This window comes from Phoxinus phoxinus, assembly GCF_949152265.1.
Source record: "Phoxinus phoxinus genome assembly, chromosome: 10".
Taxonomy (NCBI): Eukaryota; Metazoa; Chordata; class Actinopteri; order Cypriniformes; family Leuciscidae; genus Phoxinus; species Phoxinus phoxinus.
In genome coordinates this window covers 95,098-112,500 of record NC_136885.1, presented here as the reverse complement: position 1 = coordinate 112,500, position 17,403 = coordinate 95,098, and the positions used below count along the sequence as shown (strand labels likewise).

The window sequence follows — 17,403 nt, the reverse complement described above, 5'->3', positions numbered from 1 at the left end:
TTCTGTCACTTGTGACCATTTTTTTTTAAGTTTTAAAAATCGCAGCTTCATCGGAATGGTACGAAACTTGGTGACTTTTGGCACTTCGTATATGAACACACCAAAACATTGTCTAGGCTAAGTGGTGTTAGTCACACTCGTGGTCTTCACGGTCAGAAATGACCACCATAGGAAATGAATGGGAAACTTTGAATGAATGTTTTTTTGTGGACACAATCCAAAAATCATCAAAGTTTGTTTCCCTTCAGGGATAAATATCGGTTCCACGCGTGTCTGCTGCGAGCGCGCTTCGACGAGAGCAAGCATGAGAAGGACCTGGTGAAGGCCACCCTGATGCTGAAGGCGGGAGAAGAGGAGTTCTGGACCAATCAGCACCCGCAGCCCTACCTGTTCCCCGACTCACCTGGAGGCACGTCCTACGAGCGCTACGAGTGCTACAAGGTGGGAGACCAGGCCAATGTTGCGCTACGAGGGTTACGTAACGGTGTAGAGCAGGGGTGCCCAATCCTGCCCCTGGCGATCGACTGCACAGTTCATCTCAACCCTAATCAAACACACCTGCCTTTAGTTTTCAAGTGATCCTGCCGTGCTCTGAAGACCTTCACTGGTTGCTTCAGGTGTGTTTGATTAGGGTTGGAGATGAACTGTGCAGTCGATCGCCAGGAGCAGGATTGGGCACCCCTGGTGTACAGGCTCTGCAGAGGAATATCTGTTGGACTATTAACAGTGGGAGACTAATGTCTTGAAAGTAGATTATTCTTAAAAATCCTCGATTGCATTTTGCCCTTGTCAAGTACCCGGCAAAATACGGGAAGTGGCGCGTTCCATCGGAGAATACATCAACATGAGTCTATGCTAACCGTTAATCGCGGTTTCAAAATAAGGTTAACCCCTCGCTCTGAGTGTGCATGTTGTGATGTGCACGTGTTCTTGTTCAGAATATTACAGCGCCTGTAGCATTAAAATTGTAAAAGTGGCCAAATATGAAAGATTAAGTGGACATTTGAATTAAATGTCTTTTGTCCAATATTAAACGAGGGTTAGATCTGCTGTAGTGTAGTAACACCGGCCGCTGGCGCCCTCTGGCAGCCATATATATTAGGGGTGTAACGGTACGCAAAAATCACGGTTCGGTACGTACCTCGGTTTTAAAGTCACGGTTCGGTTCATTTTCGGTACAGTAAGGGAAAGAAATGCAAACATTAAACTGCTGGTTGTTTGAATGTTTACTATAAAAAAAATTTTGTTACAATTTGTTTACACTTTTTTTAAACACTTTTTTAATAAAATATAATATATATATTTATTATTAACGTTTTAATATTATTTATATATATATATATATATATATATATATATATATATATATTTAATAAAATAAAAAAATTATAAGGAATAAAATACAGCTGCAAAGTTCTCCACTAAATAAAATACTCCTAAACCAATATCACATAGAATATAATGAATAATATAAATAACTATGGATTACAGACAGTGAGTGCAGCATTACCAATCCCAGCTTGTATGTAGTTCTCAAAGAGCTTTGTAGATATGCGCGTTGCACTTGAGCTTGAGTGCGTGAATTTTTTTAATTTATTTTTTAAACCACTTCAGCGGAAATCCCGCCCTGCAGCCGATTTCATTGGTTTAGGTTACAGTGACGGGTAGGTTTAGGGATCAGGTGATTGTTTGACATGAGCATTATAACCTCTTCCTCAATCTAGTCTTAAGTTATATATCAGAGTTAGGACGTAAAGGCTTAATTCTATTTTAGGTGTCAAGAAAAGATTAATGTTGATCTCTTTGGGTTCTCAAATTAAATTAACAGACTCAAAACTTCTTAGTGAATTGCACTCATATTATATTCAACAACATGACCCCCACCATATATTACATTACACCCACAACCTGAAATTAAATGATGAAAGGAATCGGACAATGTTCAGTGATTGGGAGATGTCCATTAGATGTCCAATTAGCATGAAGCCAACGTTGATATAAACAAGTCCAACTCGATGCTCACATGGAAGAGTTTTCTTGTCTTCACCTTGTGGATTTCACCATTTCTTGTCCCCATATAAATAATCCCTGATGTTCTGAAGTCCAGCAACAATCAGAACAACAGTCCTTTCATAGCATTCTAACTTTTGAATTACCTTCTGATTGACCAAAAGGAAACAAATTCCTCAATCATAGGACCTCAGAAAATACATTTGGATTAGCACAAGGAAGCCATTGCTTCCTATCCAACTGCTTGCCTCTTCTTCAGGTATAGTACCTGGCTAAATACTCAACTATGAAGATCGTTAGCGCCCCCTAATGGGTGACAAAACATAACCTCTATAGTAACAGGGCTAGAGCTGTTACAGCATGACCAATGAAAACTTTAGAGTCAGCTGCAGGGCGGGATTTCTGCTGAAGTGGTTTGGAGGAAAAAAAAAAATCACGCGCTCAAGCTCAAGCTCAAGCGCAAGCGCAAGTGCAACACGCATTATCTACAAAGCTCTTCGATATCTATGGCAACACAACGCGGAGACTTCCGACACTTAATATGTTCGTGTGGAAACTCTGAATTGACGTATGTTCCGCAGAATCCGCACACTAAACTAGCCTAATTTACGTGAAAGATTGCATTCGGTACACATGTGCACCGTACCGAAGGTCCTGTACCGAAACGGTTCGGTACGAATACATGTACCGTTACACCCCTAATATATATATATATATCCCAGAAGCAGCACTAACCCTAACTGTACAGTGCCATACTGTAGGACAAGCTTCACACACACAGCCTCTTCTGTGAAGAGCTTCGGCTCTGGAGTGCGTTAGCATCTGACACTAAGGTCATATCTGACTTGAAAAAGTTCACTTCCAGGATTAAGTTGTGGCTAAAGGCAAACCAAAACTGTAACCATTTCTATTTTGTGTGTGTGTGTTTGAAGAAATGTGAGTTTATTTATTTATTACTTGTATGCATCTGTTTTATAATGTACTTAGAAATGCCCAACCTTGAGTTAAAAATTAGCATTAGCTATTAAAAAAAATATATATATATAAACACACACACACACATATATATATAGGCGTTATTTTAAAGGCGTAGGTCTATTTTTATTACCACAAAAAAAGGTTACTCGATTAATCGTCAAATTAATCGTCAAAATAATCTACAGATTACTTGATTACCAAAATAATCGTTAGTGACAGCCCTACTTAAAAGCGTATGCAAATGTGTTTTTACTTTGCGGTGTACAAAAGTTCAAGTTGAACTGAATTTTCTCAGAAAGTCTTGACAAGATCTAAGTCAGACCCTGCGTCTCAATGTTCACACACTCCATCCTAAGCGGTGTGTGAGATGGGAATAAGTGTGTCCGAAAGCACAGTGTGTTGAAGAGAGTGCCAGAAGTCCCCGGATGTCTACTAGTGTGGATCCGTGCGCACTATAACGGCTCATATTACCGTTATAGTTGCGCTTTGTTACCATTGCGCTTTGGAGAAGGAACTACAAACACGAGTAAATAGTGTTAAAAAACTACAAAACATGGCGGATGTGCGTGACCGACGGTGAAAGGTTTAGATAAAGGTTTGAGTGACTAATCAGAGTTTAACCTGTTAAAAAATATATTTATTTAATGTTATCCGTGTTATATTTCATCTGCAATAACAATTAGGGCTGTGTATTGGCAAGGGGCTCACGATACGATAAATATCACGATACGTCACGATACGATATATTGCAATATGATACATATTGTGATATATTGCAATAATTTTTAAACAAAAATGTAAATAATAATAGAGGTGAAAATACAGCTCCCATTCCAATTTATTAGCAAAGCTATTAGCATTGCAGTGTCACTGAATAGTACATGAATTGAGCTGCTGTATAAATAAACTAAATTAATAGCTAATGATTTTTAAAACCTAAATGTATCGAGTAGCTACTGGACGAACTCGATATGGACAATGACACTATTGTCTTCTAGAGCTGATGTAAAAGCTTTAGCAAACGTTGTTGCATTATTTCCCTGTTATCACTGAAAAGCTGCTTTGAAACGATCTCTGTTTTGCAAAGAGCGCAATATAAATAAACCTGTCTTGACTTTGCTCTACTATGCTGCAATTTATTTATTTTTTGATATGTAATATTTTGATAACTCACGATCACAGCGCGCATCCAGTGTTCACCATGCGCCTTAAGCTGGGGTTTCATCCACACTACACGGCCGCAAACCCTTACAAATGAAATGAAACTCCGTTATCATCTCTGCACGAGCTGAGGAAGACGGAAGCTTGTTGCCGTTATTATCCTGTGTATTTCCCGCCATGCTCGCTCCCGCTAACCCTGCTAACGCACGTCGACAGTAAGTCAGCGATCTGCTGGAACTGAGGTCGTTTGACACATTTGAATTTGATGAAATGCTAACGTCATTTTAAATCCGTTTAAAACATGATTTTAAAAAAAGTATCGATATGAATAATATGTTTATTTTAATAATATGTTTATTTTAATAATATGCTTATTTTTTATAGTGCCTTTCAAGAACCCAAGGTCGCTTCACAAAGTAATACCAATGGTAGACAGACAAAAGAAACAGGCAATCAGCTTATTAGGCTATATCAAGCAGATGGAGACGAGCAAACACAAATAATGAACATGAGTCAAAGATAACAAACATAAGCTTTTTTAGCAAAATAAGATTTTTGACAGAGTATGTAAAATAAAATAAAGGTGAGCGAGTTGTGGACAGAGAAATAGAATTGAAGATGATTTATTGAGCATGGTAAATATATGAGTTTTGATTGGGCGATCTGGAGGTTGTCGATGGCACGAAGGTCAGGGGTTAGGCTTGTTCCATAGCTTGGGGCCTACAACACTAAAAGCCCTGCCGCCCACAGTAGAGTTTAAACCTGGGAACGACGAGCAGATTTCCGTTACTAGATCTAAGAGTCCGGGCAGGGAGGTATGGTTGGGTATTGAGGTGCGGGGCCGTGACAGGCTTTATAAACTAAGACCAATAATTTAAACTGGATGCGGTTGACCACAGGAAGCCAGTGAAGTTGATGAAGGATGGGGTAATATGCGCAGATCTTTTATTATATGCAAGTGCTCGAGCAGCAGAGTTTTGTCCCATCTGAAGGCGATGTATTGCTTTGGTGGGTAGGCCGCTGTATAGGGAGTTACAGTAGTCCAATCTGGAAGTTATGAAGGCACAGTTTCGGCATCTCCAAGGTTAAGAGAGGAACGTTTACGAACAATATTCCGCAGGTGAAAGAAGCACGATTTGACAGTCTGACCGATGTGTGGAAGAAAGCATAACGTGGGGTCAAACTAAACTCCCAGGCTCCGCACAGTTTTTGAAGGCCTGATCTGAACACCATCAATATCAATAGAAATGTCGTGTCCGGGTAAACTCTGTGATTTGGGGCCAATTAACAGGATTTCAGTTTTCCCAGCATTAAGCTGTAAGAAGTTATCAGACATCATGTTTTAAGTTCCTGGAGGCAGGAGATAACAGAAGCAAGTGGACAAGCTGATTTGGGGTTAATCGTTAAATAAATTTGAATGTCATCAGCGTAACTATGAAAGTTGAGACCATGCCGTCTGATGATCTGGCTAGTGGCAGCAAATAAATGAGAAATAAAAGAGGACCAAGTACAGAACCTTGAGGTACACCATGAGAAATAGTGACCGTACGTGATCGATTCTCACCTATCCTAACGAATTGCTGTCTATCCGATAGATATGAAGTCAACCACCGAAGAGCCGCACCAGTGATACCCATTGCAGACGGTTGAGAAAGTGTGTAGTGCAGAGTGGCACACAGTGTCAAATGCTGCACTGAGGTCCAGAAGAACCAGCATACTATGTACACCAGCATCAGAAGCCAGAAGGAGATCGTTTAGCACTTTTAAAAGAGCGGTTTCTGTGCTGTGATATGGACGGAAACCAGATTGTAGTGGTTCAAATAGATTATGTCTCTCTAAGTGTGACTGCAGTTGTGCCGCAACTACCTTCTCAAGTAGCTTGCCAACGAAAGCGAGGTTCGATATTGGTCTATAGTTGTTCTGAATAGCGTCGAGGACGGACTTCTTGAGAATTGGAGTGATGGCCGCTACTTTCAGATTAAGCGGGACATATGCAGTGGCAAGAGATCTGTCAATAATGTGAGTAATAGGATGAATAAGTGAAGGCAAAAGAGTTTTTAGAAGTTATGTTGGAATAAGATCGAGTGCACAGGAGGTAGAGTTAGATTTGATAATCAGTTTTTCAACCACAGATGTATTTGTGAGTAAGAAAGTGTCTAATGGACAACCTATCAAATATGGAGTTGAATGGGGAGTGGTAGTCGAAGAAAAAGATTGATAAATGTTATCAATTGTTTTGTAGGAAAAAAGACTGAAAACTTTCACAGAGATCAGCAATGACCCCGCAATAGCTACGGAGGATGGTTAGACTAGTTTGCTTATCTCAGAGAAAAGAGCTTGTTACTAGAGGTTGGAATATCACACTATCGTGAAAAGAAATATCGTGATAGTTAGCTGTATCGATATTTTTGCACAGCCCTAATAACAATGTATGTGGACTTTTATAAAGATCTGTTTGGCCATTAACTTTATACGCATCAATATTGAGAGAGTCTCTGCATGGAAGACCCACGACTGCAGATCAACGCGCTTCTGCATTTCTCTCCGATACAGTAGGAAATTAAATTAAATGTGGAGGATTTTTTTTTTTGACAAGATGATTGACATGCCAGTTTACTGTTACAGGATGATTGACATGCCAGTTTACTGTTACAGGATGATTGACATGCCAGTTTACTGTTACAGGATGATTGACATGCCAGTTTACTGTTACAGGATGATTGATTGTTTGTGTGTCATGATGTGACAGAGAGCAGCCGTTGAAGACGCAATTGTATGATGTGATAGTATGTCCCAAAGCTTGTCTAGTCTTCTACTACACACTCATAAGTATCTACTTTTTCTTCACAAAAAGAGTACATACTTTAGGGCAGGGTTCCTCAAACTCTGTCCTGGAGGGCCGCTGTCCTGCAGAGTTAACTCCAACACTGATCAAACACACCTGAACAAGCTAACCAATGTCTTCAGGATCACTAGAAACTCCCAGCTCGGTGTGTTTGATCAGGGTTGGAGGTAAACTGTGCAGGACAGCGGCCCTCCAGGACCGAGCTTGGGGAACCCTGCGTTAGGGTGTAGTGTAGGTAGACAAACTGAGACGCAACGAGTAAATCATAGATTTAAAATCTCCTTAAAGGGGCTTATTATGCTCATTTACAGGTTTATATTTTGTTTATGGGTCTACTAGAATAGATTTGCTTGATTTAATGTTTCTTTTTTCACCATAAATGTATTGCCTCGCCATGGCAACACTGTTTGAGACTCTGTTTAAAAACTCTGTTCGGCGGCTTCAGTGTCTGGGATTCACCCGATCTGCTGAGCGTGGGCTGATGAGTGTCCTCAACTCTTTCTTGCTGTCATTGATTCCCTGTTCTCCTGATTCCCCGTTCTCCTGATTCCCCGTTCTCCTGATTCCCCGTTCTCCTGATTCCCCGTTCTCCTGATTCCCCGTTCTCCTGATTCCCCGTTCCCCTGATTCCCCGTTCTCCTGATTCCCTGTTCTCCTGATTCCCCGTTCTCCTGATTCCCCGTTCTCCTGATTCCCCGTTCTCCTGATTCCCCGTTCTCCTGATTCCCCGTTCTCCTGATTCCCCGTTCTCCTGATTCCCCGTTCTCCTGATTCCCCGTTCTCCTGATTCCCCGTTCTCCTGATTCCCCGTTCTCCTGATTCCCCGTTCTCCTGATTCCCCGTTCTCCTGATTCCCCGTTCTCCTGATTCCCCGTTCCCCTGATTCCCCGTTCCCCTGATTCCCCGTTCCCCTGATTCCCCGTTCCCCTGATTCCCCGTTCTCCTGATTCCCCGTTCCCCTGATTCCCCGTTCTCCTGATTCCCCGTTCTCCTGATTCCCCGTTCCCCTGATTCCCCGTTCTCCTGATTCCCCGTTCTCCTGATTCCCCGTTCTCCTGATTCCCCGTTCTCCTGATTCCCCGTTCTCCTGATTCCCCGTTCCCCTGATTCCCCGTTCCCCTGATTCCCCGTTCCCCTGATTCCCCGTTCCCCTGATTCCCCGTTCTCCTGATTCCCCGTTCCCCTGATTCCCCGTTCTCCTGATTCCCCGTTCTCCTGATTCCCCGTTCTCCTGATTCCCCGTTCTCCTGATTCCCCGTTCCCCTGATTCCCCGTTCTCCTGATTCCCCGTTCTCCTGATTCCCCGTTCTCCTGATTCCCCGTTCTCCTGATTCCCCGTTCTCCTGATTCCCCGTTCTCCTGATTCCCCGTTCTCCTGATTCCCCGTTCCCCTGATTCCCCGTTCCCCTGATTCCCCGTTCCCCTGATTCCCCGTTCTCCTGATTCCCCGTTCTCCTGATTCCCCGTTCCCCTGATTCCCCGTTCTCCTGATTCCCCGTTCCCCTGATTCCCCGTTCCCCTGATTCCCCGTTCTCCTGATTCCCCGTTCTCCTGATTCCCCGTTCTCCTGATTCCCCGTTCTCCTGATTCCCCGTTCTCCTGATTCCCCGTTCTCCTGATTCCCCGTTCCCCTGATTCCCCGTTCTCCTGATTCCCCGTTCTCCTGATTCCCCGTTCTCCTGATTCCCCGTTCTCCTGATTCCCCGTTCTCCTGATTCCCCGTTCTCCTGATTCCCCGTTCTCCTGATTCCCCGTTCTCCTGATTCCCCGTTCTCCTGATTCCCCGTTCTCCTGATTCCCCGTTCTCCTGATTCCCCGTTCCCCTGATTCCCCGTTCTCCTGATTCCCCGTTCTCCTGATTCCCCGTTCTCCTGATTCCCCGTTCTCCTGATTCCCCGTTCTCCTGATTCCCCGTTCTCCTGATTCTCTGTTCTCCTCCAGGTCCCTGAATGGTGTCTGGATCACTGGCACCCGTCGGAGAAAGCCATGTATCCGGATTACTTTGCTAAGAGGGAGCAGTGGAAGAAGCTTCGGGCTCAGAGCTGGGATCGAGAGGTGCTTCTCCTTTACACACATCACACCACACGCTTTACACACATCACACCACACGCTTTACACACATCACACCACACGCTTTACACACATCACACCACACGCTTTACACACATCACACCACACGCTTTACACACATCACACCACACGCTTTACACACATCACACCACATGCTTTACACACATCACACCACATGCTTTACACACATCACACCACACGCTTTACACACATCACACCACACGCTTTACACACATCACACCACACGCTTTACACACATCACACCACACGCTTTACACACATCACACCACACGCTTTACACACATCACATCACATCACACGCTTTACACACATCACACCACACGCTTTACACACATCACACCACACGCTTTACACACATCACACCACACGCTTTACACACATCACACCACACGCTTTACACACATCACACCACACGCTTTACACACATCACACCACACGCTTTACACACATCACACGCTTTACACACATCACACGCTTTACACACATCACACCACACGCTTTACACACATCAACACCACACGCTTTACACACATCACACCACACGCTTTACACACATCACACCACACGCTTTACACACATCACACCACACGCTTTACACACATCACACCACACGCTTTACACACATCACACCACACGCTTTACACACATCACACCACACGCTTTACACACATCACACCACACGCTTTACACACATCACACCACACGCTTTACACACATCACACCACACGCTTTACACACATCACACCACACGCTTTACACACATCACACCACACGCTTTACACACATCACACCACACGCTTTACACACATCACACCACACGCTTTACACACATCACACCACATGCTTTACACCTTTGCTCCTTAAAGTCAACATATCAAAATTTAAAATAAAAAAATATGTGAAATACTGCTGTTAGTATAAATGATTTATCCATGTACAACATTATTTTTAAAGCAATCCCTTGTAAGCAAAGACAAAACCAACACGACACTGGCGTTGTTTACATGCGCGCTCTTAAAGGGACAGTTCTCCCACAAATGAAATATCGGTCATCATTTACATCTAGTTGTTCCAGCCCTGTTCGAGTGTCTTTCTTCTGCTGAACACACAAGATGCGATTCTGAAGAATGCTGGTAATCAAGCAGTGGATGAGCCCCATTTACTTCCATAGTATTTTTCCCAACATGCACTTGTCCAAGGCTTTTAGTGTCTTTGAGACCGATTCGATTGATCGCTGAATAGTTTATTAAATAAAGCAACTCAAGTCACGGTGTCTGTGAACACTGTCGTCTCCCTCCACGTGCAAATCCTGAAACCCCCACCAGGTGGTGCCCTTTATTAAACAATAGCTGATTGAGGAGAAATGCTTAAATATCAGAAGAATTGATTATTGATGATCTCTACATGCAAACCTACTACCACTCAGCAATGCAAGATCATGGCGGGGGTGGGGGGGGATAAACAGGAGGAAAAAAAACAAGAAAAGCAAAACTACAAACAGCTGTACTATACAGTTGTGGTCAGGGCTATTGGCACGGTAAAAATGATCAAAGATGGCTGTAAAAAAATATATCTGCATTGTTTATCCTTTTGAACTCTCATCCAAAAAAATGTGTTATCTCTGTTAGCACCAATCACATCTGGTGGGTTTGCTGCCAAAAAGCTATTTTTCTTTTCAACAAGCTCAAGCTCAACAATCTTTTGATGCACATTAGAACTATATTCTGTGGTTTTACTCCGTGTGATGAATGAGTAAGGGAATTTGGCCTTTGTGTTTCCTTATATTTAAACTCCTGTGAAACAAGTCATGGCTAGACAATTTAATGTTTCTAGTCACCCTGGTATACATTTATATATATTACTTACAGAAAAAATATTGGGGTGCCAATAATTATGGCCAATGTGTTTAGGAGAAAAACATTGATTTCATAATGTGATTTTTTTTTTTTTTTTTTTTTTTTTTTTTCACTTTCAATTCTTTCATTAAAATTTTTGTGCATTTAAAAAAAAAAGAAAGTTCAAGTCAAGTCACCTTTACAGCGCTTTTAACAGTATGGATTGTTTCAAAGCAGCTTCACAGTGATAATAGAAATTAGCGTAACAGAGTGTTTAGGCTTTACCACAGCTCTAGATTAAAGTTATTGTCCGCAGGCGCAGGTCCTTCATCAGATCCGGATACGGCCTGGATCTGGCGGACTGCGGTTAAAGCATAAACAATGTAGATATATTTTTTACAGCCATCTTTGATCATTTTTACCAGGGGTGCAGATAATTCTGACCACAACTGTGCATATACACAACAGAGGTACTTTAATATCAGAATTGGTCCATTAACAGCCAGGTTACACAGACGATAAAATATTTGGGATTTGGGAAATGTAAGGAATTCCATACTTGTAAAAACTTTTCAGGTTTTCCCTTAATGAGTTTTTCCAAAGCCAAACATAAGACAATTCTTGTAACCATTGTTTAAAATTAGGGCTTTCTGTGTTTTTCCAATGGCGAGCAACTACAGGTTTTGCTTGTAATAAGCAGATCAACATTTACTTAGCTAGTTCAAGTTACAGGGGAACTATGAAATAAGCAAAGTTTAGTATATTTGGGGACATTGTTTCACCACCAGTGATGCAAAACCCTTTCCCAAAAAAGTTGAACTTGGGGACACTTCCATAAGCAATATCAAGTTCCTAACTCTAGGTGGCATTTTATTCATGGATTGGGAATTTGGGGATTAAAATGTATGTAGTAATTCTGTAGTTATGTAAACTCTCATAGTCCACTTGTACTGCAGAAGATTAAACGTGGTTCATAGGCTCATTACATGCAGAGTGAGATATTTCAAGCCTTTATTTGTTATCATTTTGATGATTATGGTTTACAGCTTATGAAACCCACGAAATCAAAATCCCAGAAAATTAGAATATTACATGAAATCACACAGTGACCTAACCCATGGTCATTGTACCATGTTTTGGTTCTTTTGGCAGTGTGGGCAGGTGCAAATCCTGCTGGAAAATGAAGGAAGCATGAAGTGCTCTGAAAATGTCCTGGTAGACGGCTGACTCTGGATTTTATAAAGCACAGTGGACCAAAGTCCTCTTTTCTGATGAGAGCTAATTTTGCATCTCATTTGGAAACCAAGTTCCCAGAGTCTGGAGGAAATGAGGAGAGGCACACAATCCCAGATGCTTGAAGTCCAGTGTGAACGCAGCTGTCTACCAGGACATTTGACCCCAGTAACGCTGAATCCCCCCCAGTGACGCTGAATCCCCCCCAGTGACGCTGAATCCCCCCCAGTGACGCTGAATCCCCCCAGTGACGCTGAATCCCCCCAGTGACGCTGAATCCCCCCAGTGACGCTGAATCCCCCCAGTGACGCTGAATCCCCCCAGTGACGCTGAATCCCCCCAGTGACGCTGAATCCCCCCAGTGACGCTGAATCCCCCCAGTGACGCTGAATCCCCCCAGTGACGCTGAATCCCCCCAGTGACGCTGAATCCCCCCAGTGACGCTGAATCCCCCCAGTGACGCTGAATCCCCCCAGTGACGCTGAATCCCCCCCAGTGACGCTGAATCCCCCCCAGTGACGCTGAATCCCCCCAGTGACGCTGAATCCCCCCAGTGACGCTGAATCCCCCCAGTGACGCTGAATCCCCCCCAGTGACGCTGAATCCCCCCCAGTGACCCCAGTAACGCTGAATCCCCCCAGTGACCCCAGTAACGCTGAATCCCCCCAGTGACCCCAGTAACGCTGAATCCCCCACAGTGACCCCAGTAACGCTGAATCCCCCACAGTGACCCCAGTAACGCTGAATCCCCCACAGTGACCCCAGTAACGCTGAATCCCCCACAGTGACCCCAGTAACGCTGAATCCCCCACAGTGACCCCAGTAACGCTGAATCCCCCACAGTGACCCCAGTAACGCTGAATCCCCCACAGTGACCCCAGTAACGCTGAATCCCCCCAGTGACCCCAGTAACGCTGAATCCCCCCAGTGACCCCAGTAACGCTGAATCCCCCCAGTGACCCCAGTAACGCTGAATCCCCCCCAGTGACGCTGAATCCCCCCAGTGACCCCAGTAACGCTGAATCCCCCCCAGTGACGCTGAATCCCCCACAGTGACCCCAGTAACGCTGAATCCCCCACAGTGACCCCAGTAACGCTGAATCCCCCCAGTGACCCCAGTAACGCTGAATCCCCCCAGTGACCCCAGTAACGCTGAATCCCCCCAGTGACCCCAGTAACGCTGAATCCCCCCAGTGACCCCAGTAACGCTGAATCCCCCCAGTGACCCCAGTAACGCTGAATCCCCCCAGTGACCCCAGTAACGCTGAATCCCCCACAGTGACCCCAGTAACGCTGAATCCCCCACAGTGACCCCAGTAACGCTGAATCCCCCACAGTGACCCCAGTAACGCTGAATCCCCCCCAGTGACCCCAGTAACGCTGAATCCCCCCAGTGACCCCAGTAACGCTGAATCCCCCCCAGTGACGCTGAATCCCCCACATTTACCCCAGTAACGCTGAATCCCCCACAGTGACCCCAGTAACGCTGAATCCCCCACAGTGACCCCAGTAACGCTGAATCCCCTCAGTGACCCCAGTAACGCTGAATCCCCCCAGTGACCCCAGTAACGCTGAATCCCCCCAGTGACCCCAGTAACGCTGAATCCCCCCAGTGACCCCAGTAACGCTGAGTGACCCCAGTAACGCTGAATCCCCCACAGTGACCCCAGTAACGCTGAATCCCCCCCAGTGACCCCAGTAACGCTGAATCCCCCCAGTGACCCCAGTAACGCTGAATCCCCCACAGTGACACCAGTAACGCTGAATCCCCCCAGTGACCCCAGTAACGCTGAATCCCCCACAGTGACCCCAGTAACGCTGAATCCCCCCAGTGACCCCAGTAACGCTGAATCCCCCCAGTGACCCCAGTAACGCTGAATCCCCCACAGTGACCCCAGTAACGCTGAATCCCCCACAGTGACCCCAGTAACGCTGAATCCCCAACAGTGACCCCAGTAACGCTGAATCCCCCCCAGTGACCCCAGTAACGCTGAATCCCCCCCAGTGACCCCAGTAACGCTGAATCCCCCCCAGTGACCCCAGTAACGCTGAATCCCCCCCAGTGACCCCAGTAACGCTGAATCCCCCACAGTGACCCCAGTAACGCTGAATCCCCCCAGTGACCCCAGTAACGCTGAATCCCCCCAGTGACCCCAGTAACGCTGAATCCCCCCCAGTGACACTGAATCCCCCACAGTGACCCCAGTGACGCTGAATCCCCCACAGTGACCCCAGTGACGCTGAATCCCCCACAGTGACCCCAGTGACGCTGAATCCCCCCAGTGACCCCAGTGACGCTGAATCCCCCCAGTGACGCTGAATCCCCCCAGTGACCCCAGTGACGCTGAATCCCCCCCAGTGACCCCAGTGACGCTGAACCCCCCCCAGTGACGCCAGTGACGCTGAATCCCCCCAGTGACCCCAGTGACGCTGAATCCCCCCCCAGTGACGCTGAATCCCCCCCCAGTGACGCTGAATCCCCCCCCAGTGACGCTGAATCCCCCCCCAGTGACGCTGAATCCCCCCCCAGTGACGCTGAATCCCCCCCCAGTGACGCTGAATCCCCCCCAGTGACGCTGAATCCCCCCCCAGTGACGCTGAATACCCCCCCCAGTGACGCTGAATACCCCCCCAGTGACGCTGAATACCCCCCCAGTGACGCTGAATACCCCCCCAGTGACGCTGAATACCCCCCCAGTGACGCTGAATACCCCCCCAGTGACGCTGAATCCCCCCCCAGTGACGCTGAATCCCCCCAGTGACGCTGAATCCCCCCAGTGACGCTGAATCCCCCCAGTGACGCTGAATCCCCCCAGTGACCCCAGTAACGCTGAATCCCCCCCAGTGACCCCAGTATCGCTGAATCCCCCCAGTGACCCCAGTATCGCTGAATCCCCCCAGTGACCCCAGTATCGCTGAATCCCCCCAGTGACCCCAGTAACGCTGAATCCCCCCAGTGACCCCAGTAACGCTGAATCCCCCCAGTGACCCCAGTAACGCTGAATCCCCCCAGTGACCCCAGTAACGCTGAATCCCCCCAGTGACCCCAGTAACGCTGAATCCTCTTGTTCTGCAGGTCCAGCAGCTTCAGGCTGAAACCCCTGCCGAGGGCCCCACATCTGAGGCTCTTCCTCCGGCCCGCAGGGAAGGGGATCTTCCTCCGCTGTGGTGGCAGTTCGTCACTCGACCCCGAGAGCGGCCCATGTGAGGAGGACCTGTGGAAGACACCTCTATCTGCTCAATCCTTATCAATCTAATAAAGTATTATATGAATCGGTTCCCTTGTATCCATTTGATTTCAGCTTTTTTCATCTAGAGGTCCTTTACACATCCTCACCTCATGGCACAAGCTGATTGGCCTCTGCTGATCCTGCAGCCAATCAGATCGCTTCAGTGTTTCCTGTGGGCTAGTCTTGCAGCACTTCAGTCTTTTATTAATCCAAATCACTAAACCATTTTCTATGGTCTGCATTTATCAATTAAAAAATTCAAATATATCATGTCACCCTTATTTATATAGTGCTTTTTACAACACAGTATATTGTCCCAAAACTACATTTCCCATAATCCCCAAAAGGAGATATATAGGACATCAGGAAAGGCCACACCCCTTTAATTCCAAACCTTTTGGTCCATGCTGCAGTCATGGATCCCTGCGGAACAACGGGTAAGATGTACACATTCAAACAAACTTAAATAAAATGTTAAACCCATATATTGGTCGTGGTTTCATTAACACACTAGCGTGCACTCTAGAAATAAATGGTTATTGGCTTTGTTGCTCTTTGAGGGTTAAAATGCTAAAGAGACAACGTAGCTCCTCAGTTCCAATGTTTGGGCAACTTATATTTAAAGAAACAATAGTTACATAAAAATGTACAAATAAACAAAGTAAACAAGAACCATTCAAATGAATTGTTCACTCAGTGTGGCCTTAGCCATCACAATTATATATATATAATGTGTACACTGAACAGAATTATAAACGCAACACTTTTGTTTTTGCCCCTATTTTTCATGAGCTGAACTCAAAGATCTAAGACTTTTTCTATGTACACAAAAGGCCTATTTCTCTCAAATATTGTTCACAAATCTGTCTAAATCTGTGTTAGTGAGCACATTTCTCTGCCGATATAATCCTCCACCTCACAGGTGTGCATATCAAGATGCTGATTAGACCGCATGATTATTGCACAGGTGTGCCTTAGGCTGTCCACAATAAAAGGCCACTGTAAAATGGTCAGTTTTATCACACAGCACAATGCCACAGACGTCGTGAGTTTTGAGGGAGCGTGCGGTTGGCATGCTGACTGCAGGAGTGTCCACCAGAGCTGTTTCCCGAGAATTGAATGTTCATTTCTCTGCCATAAGCCGTCTCCAAAGGCGTTTCAGAGAATTTGGCAGTACATCCAACCGGCCTCACAACCGCAGACCACGTGTGCCCACACCAGCCCAGGACCTCCACATCCAGCCTCTTCACCTCCAAGATCGTCTGAGACCCGCCACCCGGACTGTGGCTGCAACAATCGGTTTGCAGAACCAAAGAATCTCTGCACACACTGTCAGAAACCGTCCAAAGACCAAAGATCTCAGATGCAGCCTCCGTCATGGAACCTCTTAGCTCGGCCCAGGTGTTTTCAGGAGTGCTGTCAACTCTGAAGTGAAGGCCCTCCATACGCGCACGGAAACTTGCCACGTATTCATGTTTCTGCATCAGCTCAATGTTTAGCTTTGAAGTGGGCTTTGGAGTGGCACTGTGAATCTTCTTTGGGGTGAGTTTTAGAGTGCAGCGGACAAGGATGTGGTCGGTGTCACAGTCTGCAGAGTGCATACTCCTGTACCTCTTGACAGCGTTGAGTTGGTGGCTCCTAACAATAATGTAATCAAGTTGGTGCCAGTGTTTGGACCGGGGATGCATCCAGGTAACCTTGGATCTGATAGTTCCAGACGAGAAGGAACCCGGTAAGCATAGGCCAAGAGCAGCGCACAACTCGAGGAGACGTTGGCCGTTGTCATTGATGCTACCAAAACCAAAATTACCCAAGATTGGCCTCCAGGCAGTGACATCCCCTCCAACTCTGGCGTTGAAGTCCCCAAGCAGAGCTAAATCCTCCCTGGCCGGTACAGAACGAATGACCTCGCTAACGTGGGCATAAAAGGCATCCTTGTCCTTAGGAGTCGCGTCAAGAGTGGGTGCATAGGCAGAGAGGAGAGTGAGAAAGCCAGCCGAGTGTGACATCCGCAGGGACA

The 17,403-nt window shown here is 45.9% G+C and overlaps 1 protein-coding gene across 1 annotated transcript in view; it reads left to right on the top strand.

Annotated features, from left to right (window-relative positions):
• Positions 1-15,431, top strand: part of ndufb9 (NADH:ubiquinone oxidoreductase subunit B9) — a 21,694-nt gene extending 6,263 nt beyond the window's left edge. Inside the window, exons 2-4 of the mRNA XM_079625969.1 lie at positions 249-441; positions 8,936-9,049; positions 15,230-15,431. Of these exons, the coding sequence (XP_079482095.1) occupies positions 249-441; positions 8,936-9,049; positions 15,230-15,361 (439 nt within the window). The 3' untranslated portion in view covers positions 15,362-15,431. The remainder of the gene's footprint in view (positions 1-248; positions 442-8,935; positions 9,050-15,229) is intronic.
• The last annotated feature ends 1,972 nt before the right edge of the window (positions 15,432-17,403 follow it).